At 39.0% G+C, this 19,116-nt stretch overlaps 1 protein-coding gene across 1 annotated transcript in view; it reads right to left on the bottom strand.

Moving 5' to 3' along the window:
* Nucleotides 1-4,924: 4,924 nt before the first annotated feature.
* frs2a (fibroblast growth factor receptor substrate 2a) overlaps nucleotides 4,925-19,116 on the bottom strand; it is an 86,730-nt gene continuing 72,538 nt past the window's right edge. The window contains exons 4-7 of the mRNA XM_055650722.1: nucleotides 17,867-18,053; nucleotides 11,829-11,987; nucleotides 7,835-7,998; nucleotides 4,925-7,413 (exon numbers count right to left, since the gene is read on the bottom strand). Coding sequence (XP_055506697.1) covers nucleotides 6,457-7,413; nucleotides 7,835-7,998; nucleotides 11,829-11,987; nucleotides 17,867-18,053 — 1,467 coding nt within the window. The 3' untranslated portion in view covers nucleotides 4,925-6,456. The remainder of the gene's footprint in view (nucleotides 7,414-7,834; nucleotides 7,999-11,828; nucleotides 11,988-17,866; nucleotides 18,054-19,116) is intronic.

Raw genomic sequence — 19,116 nt, 5'->3', positions numbered from 1 at the left:
AAGACAAGCCTGAAGGCTTTGTATCTTAATGCAAGGAGCATTTGTAATAAGGTGGATGAGTTGAATGTGCAGATAGTTATTAATGAATATGATATAGTTGGGATCACGGAGGCATGGCTCCAGGGTGACCAAGGCTGGGAAGCTGAACATCCAGGGATATTCAATATTCAGGAGGGATAGACAGAAAGGAAAAGGAGGAGGGGTAGCGTTGCTGCTTAGAGAAGAGATTAACGCAATAGAAAGGAAGGACATTAGCTTGGAGGATGTGGAATCGATATGGGTAGAGCTGAGAAACACTAAGGGGCAGAAAACGCTAGTGGGAGTGGTGTACCGGCCATCTAACAGTAGTAGCGGAGTTGGGGATGGCATCAAACAGGAAATTAGAAACGCGTGCAACAAAGGTAAAACAATTATAATGGGTGACTTCAATCTACATATAGATTAGGTGAATCAAATTGGCAGGGGTGCTGAAGAAGAGGATTTCTTGGAATGTATGCGGGATAGTTTTCTAAACCAACATGTAGAAGAACCAACAAGAGAGCAGGCTATTCTAGACTGGGTATTGAGTAATGAGGAAGGGTTAGTTAGCAGTCTTGTTGTGCGTGGCCCCTTGGGCAAGAGTGACCATAATATGGTTGAGTTCTTCATTAGGATGGAGAGTGACATTGTTAATTCAGAAACAAGGGTCCTGAACTTAAAGAAAGGTGACTTTGAGGGTATGAGAAGTGAACTGGCCAAGATAGACTGGCAAAAAAGAGTTGACGGTGGATATGCAATGGAAGGCATTTAAAAACTGCATGGATGAACTACAACAAGTTTTCATCCCAGTTTGGCAAAATAATAAATCAAGGAAGGTAGTGCATCCGTGGATATCAAGTGAAATCAGGGATAGTATCAAAACAAAAGATGAAGCGTACAAATTAGCCAGAACAAGCAGCCTACCAGAGGACTGGGAGAAATTCAGAGTCCAGCAGAGGAGGACAAAAGGCTTAATTAGGAAAGGGAAAATAGATTATGAAAGAAAACTGGCAGGGAACATAAAAACTGACTGCAAAAGATTTTATAGATATGTGAAGAGGAAAAGATTAGTTAAAACAAATGTAGGTCCCTTGCAGTCAGAAACAGGCGAATTGGTCATGGGGAACAAGGACATGGCAGACCAATTGAATAACTACTTTGGTTCTGTCTTCACTAAGGAAGACATAAACAATCTGCCGGAAATAGCAAGGGAGATGGAGGAACTGAGTGAAATCCAGGTTAGCCGGGAAGTGGTGTTAGGTAAATTGAATGGATTAAAGGCCGATAAATCCCCAGGGCCAGATAAGTTGCACCCCAGAGTACTTAAGGAAGTAGCCGCAGAAATAGTGGATGCATTAGTGATAATTTTTCAAAACTCTTTAGATTCTGGAGTAGTTCCTGAGGACTGGAGGGTAGCTAATGTAACCCCGCTTTTTAAAAAGGGAGGGAGAGAGAAAACAGGGAATTACAGACCAGTTAGTCTAACATCGGTGGTGGGGAAAATTCTGGAGTCAGTTATTAAAGATGGGATAGCAGCACATTTGGAAAGTGGTGAATTCATTGGACAAAGTCAGCATGGATTTATGAAAGGTAAATCATGTCTGACGAATCTTATAGAATTTTTCGAGGATGTAACTAGTAGAGTGGATAAGGGAGAACCAGTGGATATATTATATCTGGACTTTCAGAAGGCTTTCGACAAGGTCCCACATAAGAGATTAGTATACAAACTTAAAGCACATGGTATTGGGGGTTCAGTATTGATGTGGATAGAGAACTGGCTGGCAGACAGGAAGCAAAGAGTGGGAGTAAACGGGTCCTTTTCAGAATGGCAGGCAGTGACTAGTGGGGTACCGCAAGGCTCAGTGCTGGTACCCCAGCTATTTACAATATATATTAATGATCTGGATGAGGGAATTAAATGCAACATCTCCAAGTTTGCGGATGACACGAAGCTGGGGGGCAGTGTTAGCTGTGGGGAGGATGCTAGGATGCTGCAAGATGACTTGGATAGGTTGGGTGAGTGGGCAAATGCATGGCAGATGCAGTATAATGTGGATAAATGTGAGGTTATCCACTTTGGAGGCAAAAACAGGAAATTAGACTATTATCTGAATGGTGGCCGATTAGGAAAAGGGGAGATGCAACGAGACCTGGGTGTCATGGTACACCAGTCATTGAAAGTAGGAATGCAGGTGCAGCAGGCAGTGAAGAAAGCAAATGGTATGTTAGCATTCATAGCAAAAGGATTTGAGTATAAGAGCAGGGAGGTTCTACTGCAGTTGAACAGGGTCTTGGTGAGACCACACCTGGAGTATTGCGTATAGTTTTGGTCTCCTAATCTGAGGAAAGACATTCTTGCCATAGAGGGAGTACAGAGAAGGTTCACCAGACTGATTCCTGGGATGGCAGGACTTTCATATGAAGAAAGACTGGATAGACTCGGCTTGTACACACTGGAATTCAGAAGATTGAGGGGGGATCTTATAGAAACTTACAAAATTCTTAAGGGGTTGGACAGGCTAGATGCAGGAAGATTATTCCCGATGTTGGGGAAGTCCAGAACTAGGGGTCACAGTTTAAGGATAAGAGGGAAGTCTTTTAGGACCGAGATGAGAAAATCATTTTTTACACAGTGGTGAATCTGTGGAATTCTCTGCCATAGAAAGTAGTTGAGGCCAGTTCATTGGCTATATTTACGAGGGAGTTAGATGTGGCCCTTGTGGCTGAAGGGATCAGGGGGTATGGAGAGAAGGCAGGGATGGGATACTGAGTTGGATGATCAGCCATGATCATATCGAATGGCGGTGCAGGCTCGAAGGGCCGAATGGCCTACTCCTGCACCTATTTTCTATGTTTCTATAATTCACTTTCATAACTTCAGTGTTAAAAAAGTTATGGCCATTTTCATACTCGGAAATTAGCATTGTGTTCCCTATTGCTTTTCCATTGACTTAACACAAAAGCTGTGATCGAGGACAGTCAAAACCCATAACTTTCTTAAAAATTAAGAGAACAATGAAATCTTCAGTTATTATAGATTGAAGTATTCTGAAACAAATATAAAACATCTTACTTGGAAAATCTGAAATTAAAGCATATAATTAGATAGTTACCTAATTTTAGCTAATTACAAAATTTATAATTGTAACGGAAATAGTAATAAACACCTAGACTGCCTTGAAAAACAAATGTGATATTATCAAGATCAGAACTTTAATATTAATGTATTATATGATGTAAGTTTGTAACACATAGGTAAAGAAATGACAATTTCTAGCAATAGACCAAGTCTTTATGGAGAAGATCAGTGGCTAGCTGGTACATCATACTCTTCAGATTGTAACCAATAGCAACTCTGCACTGGACACTTTGTTTTTCCTCAACTTTTTAATTTTGGCATTGTAAACTACATGTTTTTGCTTTTCAAACCACGCATGACATGCCTTTCTGCCCACTACTTTCCCATTAAGAATGTCCTGTGGATCATCACATTTGGAGTAGTCCAAATTCGGATAATCTCTGCGAATGCTGTCTAAATCACTCTTTTACTGGGCATTTGGATTGACAATTTTGCATTTATTCTTTGGAGACATCTGTTTAAAATGTAAAGAAGAAAAAAAACACAGAACAGCATTAACAGAAACGTTATTATTTGCAGTTTTAGGAAAAAAAGGTAGAAACGATAACGTTATACGCTAAAACAAATAGTAAATACCCAACAAAAAATTCATATTCGTCAGTTTCATCAAATCAATTCATCTAAATTCAATTTCTAGATCTAAACATCTATCCATTTCTTAAGAAAAGGCTAAAAATTTTTAATAGCCTAAGTATCCAAATAACAAACTGATCCCAGTCACACGCTAATTCAAAATATAATGTTTTTTAAATCTCACTTTGTCATGAATTTATATGCCAAATGGAAGGCAAGGCAAGGCAAGTTTATTTGTATAGCACCTTTCAACAACAAGGTAATTCAAATTGCTTTACATAAAACATTAAGTGGTTTACATAAAACAAGGAATTTAATGTTTAATTCCCATAAATTAATCCAGAAACATCCACTCAAGATAATTAAAATCATTATTTTTTACACAATACATCTGACTAAAACAGTACTCTGGATATTTAGTGTGAAAATATTGGACATTGATAGACAATAACACAAAATATAGATGATTTAGATGCTCTTATGACATGATTGGCCAAAAAAATAGTTTGATTATCTAGAGAGTGGCTGTTTCTGGAATGTGATCGATTGGAATGTTGTCGTTGCCGTAAATGTAAGCCCATAACGGCAGGCAAGACACAGCCGATTCGTATGTGGGCCTAAATAACATTTTCCGCATCATAAGATTAAAATAAAGCCACACCATAAAGCAAAATAATATGTTAAATAAACAACATACCTTTTGATTTGTCCTGATATTGCTATCCATGATGTTGAAGGCGTTTTTAGTTGCGTTTAAAATTTAAACCTGCGACGCAAACTTCCAGCAAAATAAAAAACGCGAACGGAAGCGCGAACGATTTTTCTTCATCAGCTAGCAGCTCGAGGAAATCCCTCTCCGACAATCAATACAAACCTGCATTTTAATCCAGCCCCCCAGCTAAGCCTCTGGAATTGCCCGCACAGGCAGTGGCAGATCTACAACGCCGCTGAAGGTAGGTTTTGTAACTTCGCTACAATGGGGTTAGGACGGAGAGATGGAAGAGGGAGAGCCTACAACTCCTTGGTCTGGCCCAAATTGGAGTGTGAATGCTGGCTACAGCGGGTCTGGGTGCTGCCACTCTAAGAGGATCATCAAGATCCACTGCGCATTCCCCGACATTGAAAACGGGTTTCCCCAACCCACTGGGCAAACTTGAACACTAAAATGAATAATGATAATGTCGGAGAACGTTATTCAGCAAAAAAAAGTTTATTAATCATACAATACTAAGTACATTGCTCATCTCTTGAGACGCAGCTTATTCCACAGGGAACTTCAACAGCCGTTAAACACTTTGAATCTCCTGGCAGCCGCCTAATACGTGAACAACGATTTGTTTATAAATTTGGTTTTACTTCAAAAACTAGAGGACTCTTGTAAACCGGGTAACCGTAGCATCAATTATAAATGTTTGTAAAAATCATTCTCATGCTACAAAAAATGTATTATATTGGCACTTTTGACATTTGACAACCTCATTCGGGCATTTCTTAAATCCAGCAATTTTGACAAACTACATCAGTACCTGAGATGCAAACAAAAAAATGTGGCAATTTCTATAACTAGTATTTGTTTAGAGTACATCCTACACTGGGTTATGACAAGGAGCAATGGAAGAAAAACATATGGAATGTCTGCAACTGAAAATACCAAATAAATTTACAACAAAATTAAGCATGGATGTGCCCAATCTGAGTTTATACTATGTAAAAATAATTTTAGAACTATTTTACTACTTTTATACAATCACTATATGTAGAAAGAAAGATTATCATTTTATAAAGCATGTTAGAACATTTTACAGTATAGTACAATACAAAAATAGGCAAGAAACATTAGATGTTTTTATCACTTAGTGTATTTTATAGTCTACTAATTGATAATTGTAGTGTCTATTGTTTTACATTGCAATTATTAAAATGGCACTGTGGTAAATTTAACATGACCATTATCTAATCACATCAAAAGTATACTAATAAACAGTTAGAGAAAACTGCAGTTTCATTTTCAGAATGTGATTGCAATCTGTTCATTCAAAAAGAAGACCTGAAAGAAACTGCTTGTAAAAGCAGCAGCTTCAATAGCAAAATATTTAAACAAAATCACTCCAAGGCACAAATGTCAAGTCTTATTGTCCTACGATAAATTCCTTTGAAATTAAGGATAAACTGCATTATATCTTCAGCAATGTTACACGATTATCTGGTGAAAGTGCATGCTTATACTTGGATTTTGATTGGCAAAATCTCAGTACAAATACAAGTTGCGTACCAGCATCAATTAATGCTAATTGAAAACACACACACTGATTACTAGAGACTGCAGAAATTAAATTTAGTTAGGTGTGTCATTTGCCTGCAAAGAATACACATACATAAAGTTCTGTAAGAAATGCTAGAAAAGCCATATAAACGATTTTAGATATTTGCATTCTGTCCTACAGAGAATCCAGTTGAATGGATGTTCAGCAAGGTGAAGGTAACATTCTAAAAACTAAGTTCAAACTACAGAGTGATAAAACAAAAGGGGTGCTTTTATGGAGTTCCTGCTCTACATGAATTCCCTTTAACTGACATAACATGTTAGGCTCAAAACACAATTCCTAATTTTTTCCTTATTTCATTCAGTCTATTAACCGCTGTTAATCTCTGGAAGAAAACACTCAAATCCACGTGTCTTTATTTAACAAAGGTGCAACTAAACAAAATAGCATTTCCTCGGCTCACATTGGTAGGTCAGTACTATTATGCCTTGTTTTTCTTGCAGTTCCATCATCTCTTGGCAGTGCTTTCTGTAAATTTGACATAGCAGCAGTCTTTTCTATGTCTATCATTGTATATAATTCTGTTCGCCTCGTTGGAGTTTGTGGAAGTGGAGTAGTGGGTGTTTTTGGAGTCTGTGGGTTATCCGAATCACTACCAGCTTCCAGGTCAACCTGGATGTAGTTCAGCTGCCTATGTTCCAGACTTGGTCGTCTTATTTCAAAATTAAAAACACTTGGGGAACAATCCAGTTGTCGTACAAAATCAACTTTGTGTACGCTAGGCTGAACAGTTACATTCTCTGTATTAACATAGTTGTGCATTTGATCAAGATTAGTGTGATAACCATTCTGCGAAGGCGTCTTTGGTCCCAAACTATCTTCTTCATCTCTACTTAGTTTGCGTACTTCCCACACTGGAGGCAAAGAAGGCAAGTTTTCATAATTCAAGAGTGCAGTCCTCCTCTGAGCAGAGTTGTTTATATTCTGTACATCGGAACTATTATTTGACATTAGTCTACTCCGTCTGCCTCCTGAGACAGTGGGGATTGAAAGGCCATTAATATTTTCATACACTAGCTTGTTAGTAGAGGGTGCTTCCTTCCGTTCATCACTGTCATAACCAGTGTCCCAATCAGTACAGTTATTGCCACTGCCAGCATTTGTCTGCTCACTTCCAGGAGCTTCAGGCTTTTCCTTTTCCATTAGCTGCATTTGTACAGGAGTTGGTCCCAAAACAAATTTTACCCCTTGGGGTTCAAACTGAACCTGTGGGTTTCTCTCTTCTAATGAACTGCAATGATCTTCAACATCAATGGTAGCATCATTATTTAAAGGTTGGAGTTCCAATGACGTTTGCACAGTGGATCTGTTTTTCAGTTCTTCATGTACACCAGAGGTATTAACATATGTGTGAACCTGTGAACAAAAAAAAGTAAAGACATCGTCATGTAACCAACAAAAACTGCTCACTATTCAAGATAACTACTGCAACAGCAAGGCTATATTGTAATTCTTCATAATTTTTTTAGTTATTTATTCTCAACACAAAGTACAAGAGATTATATAAATTGTTTTCAGAAGCTTTTTGCGATAAAAGTTTTTGCTTTTAATTGGTATAAAAGATTCATTTGCAAGGTAATAGAAAGATTTGTTGAATTTGTAATATCCAGTTATTTTCCCTTTCATGGTATTATATACCGCTTTGCCATGTGCAACAATGTTTGTCACAAAATTTAAAACACGCTTCATAGTTATGTGCACCAAAAGAATGAAAGTCTTTCCATTTCTCAATTTAGCTACAAAATAATTTTAGGGCAAAATGTGAGACTTTTCTTACTTGTTCCTCTGATACTATTAGAGGGTGAGTTGACTCTTCGTCCACAGAGGGCAAACGTGCACTGCCTACAGATGGATGTCGTGTTGAAGGATGAGAAGAGCCGTCACCAAATGATGGGTACCTGGGATATCCATTTGGCAAGCTTGGTTGAACAAAACCTGGAGCTGAGAGGAACAGATTATTGCAGTTATTTGCAAAGCAGACAAAATTACATCTTTACTAGCAACAAAAAAATCACAATTTAAAATAAATCATGAAATATTTATGTGCTGTGGAATACTTTGCATTGAAATGCGATCTGCCATGTCAGAGTATCCACTGTAACTTTAACAGAAGAACCATAGAAACCTTGCAAAAATGGAAAAACAGCAACCAATCAATCAGCTTATAAATCTGCTTATAAACATCTGTTTACATGCTATAACTAATTTAATCTAAAAATAATTAGCGAAATTGAATAAAATGTAATGTATTCTAATGAATCTGAGCAATTCTCACTCTTTAGGCCTTTGCAGTGTGACCGCTCTCTGGGTTTGGCTGAACCTCCATAAACTTGTTTTGCTGCTATTAGGTACTACAGTGCCCTCCATAATGTTTCGGACAAAGACCCATCATTTATTTATTTGCCTCTGTACTCCACAATTTGAGATTTGTAATAGAAAAAAAATCACATGTGGTTAAAGTGCATATTGTCAGATTTTAATAAAGGCATTTTTTATACATTTTGTGCCACGTGTACCAATTAAGGTACCTTGATATTCGTATTACCATACAGCCATACTAAAAAAAGCAACAAGACACACAACCACGTAAAAGTTAACATAAACATCCACACAGCAGATTCCCCACATTTCTCACTGTGATGGAAGGCAATAAGGTGTATTCTTCTTCCCTCATTTTTGCAGGACCAGTTGTATGTGTATGGTTTGATTGTACTCATTCATGGTATAATTTATCTGACTTACAGGCAAAACAAAATATTTCACTCTCTATCTTGGTATGTGACAATATATACCAACTTAGATTTACAAGGATATTCTGATTGTATCCATGTCATTGTCAAGTTCATGTCATTAGGCAGAATTAGGGCATTCATTCCAGAGTATACTCTGCCATTCAATCATGGCTGATCTATTTTTCCCTCTCTACCTGTGGAAGCTTGCAGATTACAAGGCGTGAGATTGATGTTTCTGATAAGACAGCGGGCTGCAAAGTATGTGTCTCGGTGAAGTACAGTTAGGTGTCAACAGGCTGCACAGCAATTTAACCCCTGCGGCCTTTATCCTGGATAGCTGTATTCAATGGGATCAGTCATCCTATCTAGATAAGGAAGTTTGTTTTTTGGTAGTGTATTCTGTTTTGTGTTCGTTGAGTGTCGTTTGTCTCGTCGTGTTCAGTCTTCAGTCCTTTTGTTACAGTTCCATAGTTAGTAATGATATGCTCAGTTTTAGTTGAGGTCTGCAGATATTGTAATGCTTTGCTCTGATGCCATATAACCATTGTGCTTGAATAAAAGATTTAAAACACTACCACTGGACGGCAAATCATTGAGATTTCCGTGATCCTACACAACCCCATTCGCATGACCTTCTCGCTGTAACCTTTGACACCATTACTAATCAAGAACCTGTTAAAAACTCACTTTTAAAACCACCCAATAACTTGGCCTCCATAGCCATCTGTGGCAATGAATTCCACAGATTCACCAGTATCTGACTCATGAAATTCCTCCACATCTCCTTTCTAAAGGTACCACCCTTTATTCTGAGGCTGTGCCCTCTGGTCCTAGACCTTCCCACTAGACTCCCATCCTCTTCACATCCACTCTATCCAGGCCTTTCATTGTTTGGTAACTTTTAATGAGGTCCCCCTCATCCTTCTAAACTCCAGCGAGTACTGGCACAGAGCTGTGAAACACTCATGATACGTTAAACCAATTATCCCCGGGATAATTCTCGTAAACGTTCTCTCCAATGCCAACACATTCCTCCTCAGATATGGGGCCCTAAACTGCTCACAATACTCCAAATGCAGGTCTGACCAGTGCCATATAAAGCCTCAGCATTAAATCCATACCTTTATATTCTAGTCTTCTCGAAATGAATGCTAACGTTGCATTTGCCTTAATACCAATTCAAGTTGCAAAAGAACCTTTTGGGAATCATGCACTAGTACTCCCAAGTCCCATTGCAGCTCCGATTTCTGAATCCTCTCCCCATTTAGGTAATAATGTCCTGCTACTAAAGTGCGTGACCGCATGCTATGTGTATTCCACTTGCATACTGCCAATTTATCAACTACTCTCCCAACCTGTCCAAATATAATTTACAAACTTGGCCACAAAGCCATCAATTACATTATCCAAATCATTCTCATTTTTAAACTTTCAGCCATTCATATCATAGTTTTGATCAGTTACATTTTCAATACAAGGATGATCAAGGTTGAATATAAAATATAAACATTTGTTGTATTGTTTAGGAGTGGCAGTGTTGCAGCTAGTGAAGCTGCTGTCTCAGAGTCCCAGAGCTTGGGTTCAATCCTGACTGTGAGTTTCCTCCCACATCCCAAAGATGGGTGGGGTTGGCAGGTGAATTGGTCACTGTAAATTAGCCCTAGTATAGAGGGGAGTGGTGAAATCCAGGAGAGTTGATGAGGATGTGGGGTAAATAAAAATGGGATTAAGGTAGAATTATACATATGATTAACAAAAAAAGACACAAAGTGTTGGAGTAACGTTTTGGGTTGGGACCCTTCTATAGACTGATAGAAAATATATAGTGTGGGGAAAGAAAAGTGTGGTAAGTGATAAATAAAGTCTGAAGAAGGGTCTCGACCTGATAGGTCACCCATTCCTTCTCTCCAGAGATGCTGCCTGACCCGCTGAGTTACTCCAGCATTGTGTCTCTACCAAGTGATAAATGGATACAGGTGAGGGGTGGTTGATTGGCAAATGTTTGGACAAAAGCAAGAAACAAAAGACAAAAGCATGAGATAAGGACATAATGATAGAAGGAGAGCAAAATGAGGAGAGAAAGGAATCTAGGAGGAAGGGAATGGAAGGAGAAAGTGTGAAATGGGTGCGCATCCAGGTACGGCACAGGGAAGAGAGGGGGAAAAGGGGAGGGATGGTGGTGTTTGTAGTTTAGTTAGGTAAAATGAGAGAATTTAATGTTCATACCATTTGGTATAAGCTACCCAAGCAAAATATGAGGCACTGTTCCTCCAGTTTGCATCTGGCCTCACTCTGGCAATGGATGAGACCAAGGATAGAAAGGTCAGTATGGGAATGGGAAGGGGAGTTAATCTGATTAACATTTTGGAGATCCAGCAGACCTTGGTACTTTTGGATTGAGTGCAAGTCGCATAGTCTATGCTTGGCCTCACCAATGTAAAGGAGGACACATCAAGAGCACTGAATGCAATAGATGCAAATAGAGGAGATGCACATTAACCTGTCTCATCCGGAGGGATTGCTGGGGTGCCTGGATAGAATTCTGGTAGGAGGTATAGGGAAAGGTGTTACGTTGCAGAGGAAAGTACCCGGTGAGGAGTTGGTTTGGATGGGAAGGGATGTGAACTGAGGAGTTGCAGAAGGAGCGGTCTCTGTAAAGTGGAAATGGGATGGGGTAAAGAAGATTTGACTGGTGGGGGGGGATCATGCACTGGAAGAATGTGCAAACTCCACACATATTTCCTACAAAGATTAGAAAGACCAGAGGCATCGGCATTGATTCCTACCAGACTTTATTTCCTATCCACTGACTCCACCTTTCTTTTGGATAACTGCTTGACAGCTAACTGCACTCCAATTATGGGGTTCAAACTGTAATCTAAACTTGATTCTGCATAATGATGAGAACCAAGTATATGTACAATTATTGCTTGCAATGGCACTGACTTAGGGCAGGAATATCCTTTATCTTGTCGAAAACTCAAAGCTTGCTTGATTTTAATTTTTCTATTTCCAAACAAAAGCATGAGTAATACTCACTGGTAGGTGTCCGTGGAGTTCTTGGAATGTCTAATTCATTTTGCTGTTCATTTCTTTCGACAACTGGCTCTTCCACTACACTTATACTGTTACACTGCATGATATCCTGGAGCAAGTTGAAAATCTCTTCAGCTCGTGCACATTTGAATGCAAAAATTCCTGATGAACAACAGAAGGGGTTTAGTAAATTATAATATATAATCCACAATTAATCTAAACAATCAATGACAATTTAGCTAATTCACACTATGTCAGATACTTTTCATAATTTATACTTTTGTATACACACACACACGCACATACACTGTAAGCTACGCAGTGACATAACAATAGAGCTGCTGTCACACAGCGCCAGAGACCCAGGTTCAATCCTGACTATGGCCGCTGTCTGTGGGGAGTTTGCACGTTCTCCCTGTGACCATGTAGGTTTTCTCTGGGTGCTTCGGGTTCTTCCCACTTTCCAAAGACATGCAGGTTAATTAACTTCTGCAAATTGACTCCAGTGTGTAGCATGCAAAAGTGGGATTAACATAGAATTAGTGTAGGGTGATCGATGGTCAGTATGGACTCTGTGGCCTGAAGCGTCTGTTTACATGCTATATCACTCATTTAATCTAAAAATAATTATCGAAATTGAATAAAATGCAATGTTTTCTAATAAATTAGAGCAATTCTCACTCTTTAGGCCTTGCAGTGTGACGGCTCTTTGGGTTTGACTGAACCTCCGGCATCTTGTTTTGCTGCTATTAGATACTACAGTGCCCTCCATAATTTTTGTGACAAAGACGCATCATTTATTTATTTGCCTCTGTACTCCACAATTTGAGATTTGTAATCGAAAAAAATAACATGCGGATAAAGTGCACATTGTCAGATTTTCTTAATGGCCATTTTTATACATTTTAGTTTCACCATGTAGAAATTACAGCAGTGTTTATACATAGTCCCCCCATTTCATGGCACCATAATGTTTGGGTCACAGCCATGTCATGTCAATGAAAGCAGTCATGTTTAGTATTTTGTTACATATCCTTTGCAGGCAATGACTGCTTGAAGTCTGCGATTCATGGACATCACCAGTTGCTGGGTGTCTTCCCTGGTGATACTCTGCCAGGCCTGTATTGCAGCCATCTTTAGCTTACGCTTGTTTTGGGGGCTAGTCTCCTTCAGATTTCTCTTCAGCAGATAAAAGGTATGCTCAATTGGGTTCAGATCGGGTGATTGACTTGGCCTCTCAAGAATTTACCATTTTTTAGCTTTGAAAAACTCCTTTGTTGGTTTGGCAGTATGTTTGGGATCATAGTCTTGCTGTAGAATGAACTGCCAGCCAATGAGTTTTGAGGTATTTGTTTGAACTTGAGCAGATAGAATGTGTCTATACACCTCAGAATTCATTATGCTACTACCATCAGCAGTTGTATCATCAATTAAGATAAGTGAGCCAGTACCTTCAGCAGCCATACATGCCCAGGCCATAACACCCCCACCACCGTGTTTCACAGCTTAAGTGGTATGCTTTGGATCTTAGGCAGTTCCTTCTCTCCTCCATACTTTGCTCTTGCCATCACTCTGATATAAGCTAATCTTTGTCTCATCTGTCCACAAGACCTTTTTCCAGTACTGTGGTTGCTCTTTTAGGTACTCCTTGGCAAACTCTAACCTGGCTATCCTATTTTTGCAGCTAACCAGTGTTTTGCATCTTGAGGTGAAGCCTCTGTATTTGTGTTCATGAAGTCTTCTGCAGACAGTGGTCATTGACAAATCCACACCTGACTCCTGAAGAGTGTTTCTGATCTGACTGGGGATTTTTCTTTATTATAGAGGGAATTCTTCTGTCATCAGCTGTGGGGGTCTTCCTTGGCCTGCCAGTCCCTTTGCAAATAGTAAGCTCACCAGTGCTCTCTTTCTTCTTAATAATGTTCCAAACAGTTGGTTTTGGTAAGCCTAAGGTTTGGCTGATGTCTCTAATGCCCCTGTTCTACTTAGGCAATTTTTTAGGGAACTACAGGTGGTCACATGGTCGCCGGAGTGTCGCCTGTATGGTCGTGAGTAGTCTCCTCAGTCTCCCAAAGAATCGTAACATTTTTCTGGTCACCGCTGGATCTTGAAATGTTCAAAACCTTTTGGCGACAGTTGGTTTGTCGTAGGTTGTCGCCAGGATGACGTAGGTTGTTGTTGGTTCTGACTTCAGGGAATTCCATTGGCGACTACCTAAGTCAACCTACGTCAACTGATGACTGAATTGTCTTACCTTGTCGCAGTTGGACGTAGGTGTGGTTGAAGGTGGACATCCTAATGGGCTGCCGGTCGTCGGTAGCTTGACGTAGCTTGACGTTGACTGGGTGGTAGGTTGTTGTAGACATTGTCGTAGAACTGTCATGGGGGGCCCAGTCTATGACAGCCACCGACAGTTACCGAAAAATATCGCCAAAGTGGAACAGGCTCATAATAGTTTTATTCTTGTTTCTCAGTCTCATAATGGCTTCTTTGACATTCATTGGCAAAACTTTGGTCCTCAGGTTGATAAACTTCAATAAATGTTTCCAAAGGTGATGGAAAGACTGGAGGAAAAACTAGGTGTCGAGAGCTCCCTAATACCTGCATTAATGGGGCATTTAGACATACCTGAGCAATTACAAACACCTGTGAGGCCATGTGTCCCAAACATTATGGTGCCCTGAAATGGGAGGACTATGTATAAACACTGCTGTAATTTCTATATGGTGAAACCAAAATGTATAAAAATGGCCTTTATTGAAATCTGACAATGTGCACTTTAACCACATGTGATTTTTTTCTATTACAAATCTCAAATTGTGGAGTGCAGAGGCAAATAAATAAAGAATGGGTCTTTGTCCCAAACATATGGAGGGTGCTGTATGTCTTGAAAATGAGTATTGACTGGCTAATTATGCTTTGGGGGTTTAGTTGATGCATTTATCGATTAATACTAAATACAGAATTTAGGAATAGAAACAATATTTTATTTAATTACATAAAAAAGGAGAAAAGTACACGCATGGCTGGATTAAGAGGGGGCGAGGGGAAAACATGGCTGTCTCGTGTACGAATAACTTTGCTTGTAACAAAGAAATTACATACAGACAGTGATACCAGCAATCTGTTCAGTACTGAGTCTCTTTACTTTGAACAGCAGAGGGAGCTTAACTTACCATAACTAATATACAGATAGCCAATGATGTCCACCATTCACAGCTTTCTTCCATTGTAAGCATTAAGTTAGAGTTAACATTCTTGTTAATTTAGGTACTGATTGTTACAAGTTATTCTCTCTCTACATAACAAATACCGCTAAACTGACACCACAAAATATCAATGAGTATTTGAATTAAGCATGACATTTCCTCACCGAATGCTATTAAACAATATTGCAATGCTTTGCCAAATGGGGAATCAAATGATGAAAATCAACCATTGAAACATGTAGATAGTTTTGTGTCTGCAAAATGTCTCAAATTGATTAATTTACAATAAAATAATTTAAGAGAGATTTTTTGTCATGTAGGCCTTTAGAAGCTGTACTATGCCACAAACAACAACACAATGAACAAGTTAACTTATTTTAGAGAAGATAGACACAAAAAGCTGCAGTAACTCAGTGAGTCAGACAGCATCTCTGGTGAAAAAGAATAGGTGACGTTTTGGATCGAGACCCTTCTTCCAGGCAGATTTAGCATTCCTGAGGTAATGGCATCACTAAATAATCACTCACTACTGCCCTTGAGTGCCATTTTGCTTTTGGTTTTACATTAGGAATAATGTGCAGGAAGGAACTGCAGACGCTGGTTTATACTGAAGATAGACAAAAAATGCTGGAGTTACTCAGAGGGTCAGGCAGCATCTCTGGAGAAAAGGATTAGGTGATTTTTCGGGTCGGAACCTGGATCTCATTAGGTATTGCCCTACACATCTGTCAAATCATCTAGAAGCAAATATAATAGCAACATTAAAAAGGCATTTAGATAGGCACATGCACAGGCAGAGAGTAGAGAAGTAAGGACCATGTGCAGGTAGGTGGGATTAGATTAAATTAGCATCATGGTCTACACAGACATGGTGGACCAAAGGGCCGGTTCCTGTGCTGTATCGTTCAATGTTCTATGTACACGAATCACTGTTTTGTCCAGAAAGTATCTGTGCTGGATTGAACATTTTCACTTGAACTAGATTTTAGAAAGTCACCCTCTCCCAAAGAAATTTACTTTGTTTCAGTGCAATGATCCATATGCATTGCTTGATTTTCACAATTCTGCTTCAATACTAGTGTGAACCAGAGTGTCACTGGGTGTAGTAACAGGAGACTTCACTTTATTAACATAGATAATCTGTGGTCACAGTGAATAAAGATACTACCTTAAACGCCAAAAGAATCCATTAAAATTCCAAGATGGAGGCAAAATTTGACGACAAAACAGACATCATTCTATCAGGCTTTGGAACATTACTGTTTATAGTTAATATAAATGATTTGGATACACAAAGTTAAAATACAGTCCAAATGCATTGCCACTGATTGAAAAGATTAGGGAAATTTGCAGAGACAGCACTTGTGAGATAAAATAAAGTTGGGCAGAATGCATTAAAACAGGCTGATGCCCATGCTTCAATATAATGGGCCCATGGGTTTCTGTTCTCCCCCTGGGATCCCCCGGAACAATCTGGAATCCATAGTTAACACCTTTCTTGAAACTCACCAATTCTGACCTCCACTCATTTTTAATTTCCTGAGTTTGCTAGAATATTTAAACTATTTACGCTATTGTGTAATATCTAAAAAAAATGTATCAGAGCACATTGGAATGATCTGGATCTGAATCTGAATCTGAAACTAACAGTCTATAAAATCATCAATCCGGCACTGAGGTCTCAAGTGTATCAGATTAACAGAACTTTATTTCAATGGGATATTAAAATGTATTATTGTCACATGTAACGAGGTACAGTGAAGGCTTTGTTTTGCATGCTCTCCAAACAGATCAGATGTACCCATACATAGATACAATCAGTTCAAACTCGTCCAATAGATAGAGCAATGGGGAAGATACAGAGTGCAGAATATAGACAAATACAAAGTACCACACATAGGAATATTTTGTGATATATTTATTCAATGAGTAGTGTTGAAATACTCCAGGATGACGGCAAGTATAACTCGACACATCAGCAGACTCTTTATTCAGTATGCCCAATAAAGAATCGCATGGATAGCATAGGTTTAGATGGATATGGGCCAAACACAGGCAGGTGGGACCAGTGTAGATGAGGCATGTTGGTCGGTGTGGCCAAGTTGGGCCGAAGAGCCTGTTTCCAGGCTGTATGACTATGATTCTCTGTGTCAATCGACAAAGAGTTAAATGCAAGATAAAAGAAGTGATGAACAAATCTTAGCATTTGTAGTTGCTCAGTGCAAGGGAAATATTCAATACAGGAGTCAACATGTTGTGAAACTATGATAATCCCCCTTCATGTTAAATATGCAGGTGAAAAGATGGGGAAACACTTCAAAAAAATAATAAGTATTTATGGAGCTGTAACAAAAACTGGAGAAGTTCAACCCAGAATATGCCCTTAAAACAAGAGACTTAAAATGTACATTTCTGGTGAAAATGTACATTTAGTTCCGGCTTCGGAAAATAACTTGCATGAATAAACATTTCAATTAGTAGCTGAAATATAGAACTTTTAAAACATTTTTATACCGATGAACTAGGATGGTCGATAAATATTTTACACAAACCAAATTAGCAGATATTCAAAGCAACGCCCAGAACACCAGTAAATAAGTAACAATAACACCAGTGGTAGAATAAGCTACAGCACAAGAAGACATTATTATAAAGAGTACCACGATTATAAAATGTAATCAAAGGTGAATAATGCGTTTCAGAATTATTGTTTACTCTACATAAGAACATTTCCATGAAATCTACATGACTTTCTCTCACGTATACTTTTAAACACAATTTCCAGAATGAGAGACTGAATTTTCTAAACTCAATTAAATGTGACAAACATACCTTGTCCAGTTTGACATCTCCGACCACTTTCAAACGAGAAGAGGTTCGAATCATAGCCATATCGACGCAGGCAGAGGTAGGGCCATTTCACAGCATCTCTCTTTCGTGTATGTAAAATCAATTCTGTATCTGTAAGTTCCATTATACCAGAACCCAGTTCATTACCATCATCATCCACATTAATCACCTGGGAAGAATAAAAATAAAGTATATACCTCAGGATTCTTCAACCTAGTAACTCACTGCACACAAAGTGTCAATTCAACAACTATCAATGTCAAACATCGAATATTTATTTGAAATTAAGATAGACACAAAATGCTGGAGTAACTCAGAGGAACAGGCAGTTTAAAAGGAATGGTGACGTTTTGGGTCGAGACCCTTCTTCAGACAGAGTCAGGGGAGAGGGCAACACAGAGATAAGGAAGTGTAAGGTGTGAGAACGAGACACCAAAGGGGACCAACATTGTTGCCTAGGAGAAGATGACAACGAAGCATACAAAGATAAAATGTAATCAAGGGGGCAGTCAGACTGGTTAAAGAACTAGGAAGTGGGAGGGGTGGAGAGAGGGAAAACAAGGGTTACTTGAAGTTGGAGAAGTCAATATTCATAACGCTGGGGTGTAAGCTGCCCAAACGAAATATGAGCTGCTGTCCCTCCAATTTATGCTGGGCCTCACTGACAGTGGAGGAGGCCCAGGACAGAAAGGTTCGTATGGAAATTGGGAGTGGAAGTTAAAGTGTTTAGCAACCGGGAATAACAGGTAGGTTTAGGAGGAAATTGGGAATTCTACAATATCATACAAATGGAAATATAATTGATTTAATCTAAAGGAATAGATCACAAAATTTAAAGTAACTTAGATGTTGATATACTGTCGACAGCAAGGAACTATGTTAGAAACCTGAAAAGTATACACGTTCCTAGACTGATTGATTATGGTGGTTAAAAGTTTATGTAATTTATTTTCAGACTGACCATAAATAAGACTTAAGGAATATAGATAGGGGAGAGACATGCTTGAGAATGAAATTACCAAGGCAAAGAGGAGGCACAAAGTAACAATGGTGGACAAGACAAGACAATGGTGGACAAAGCATTTTATGTTTGTTAAGGGCAAGACGGTTACCAGCTGGTTCCATCTGCCCATCAACCCCTTATGGATCTAAAACTGGCTTGGTAACAGGAGACAGAGGGTGATGGTGGAAGGTTGATTTTGTGATTGGAAGCCTGTGACTAGGGGTGGACC

The sequence above is a fragment of the Leucoraja erinacea genome, chromosome 19 (genome assembly GCF_028641065.1).
Source record: "Leucoraja erinacea ecotype New England chromosome 19, Leri_hhj_1, whole genome shotgun sequence".
NCBI classification, from domain to species: domain Eukaryota; kingdom Metazoa; phylum Chordata; class Chondrichthyes; order Rajiformes; family Rajidae; genus Leucoraja; species Leucoraja erinaceus.
Note: the sequence above shows the minus strand (reverse complement) of the source record. Positions and strands in the feature narration are given on the sequence as shown.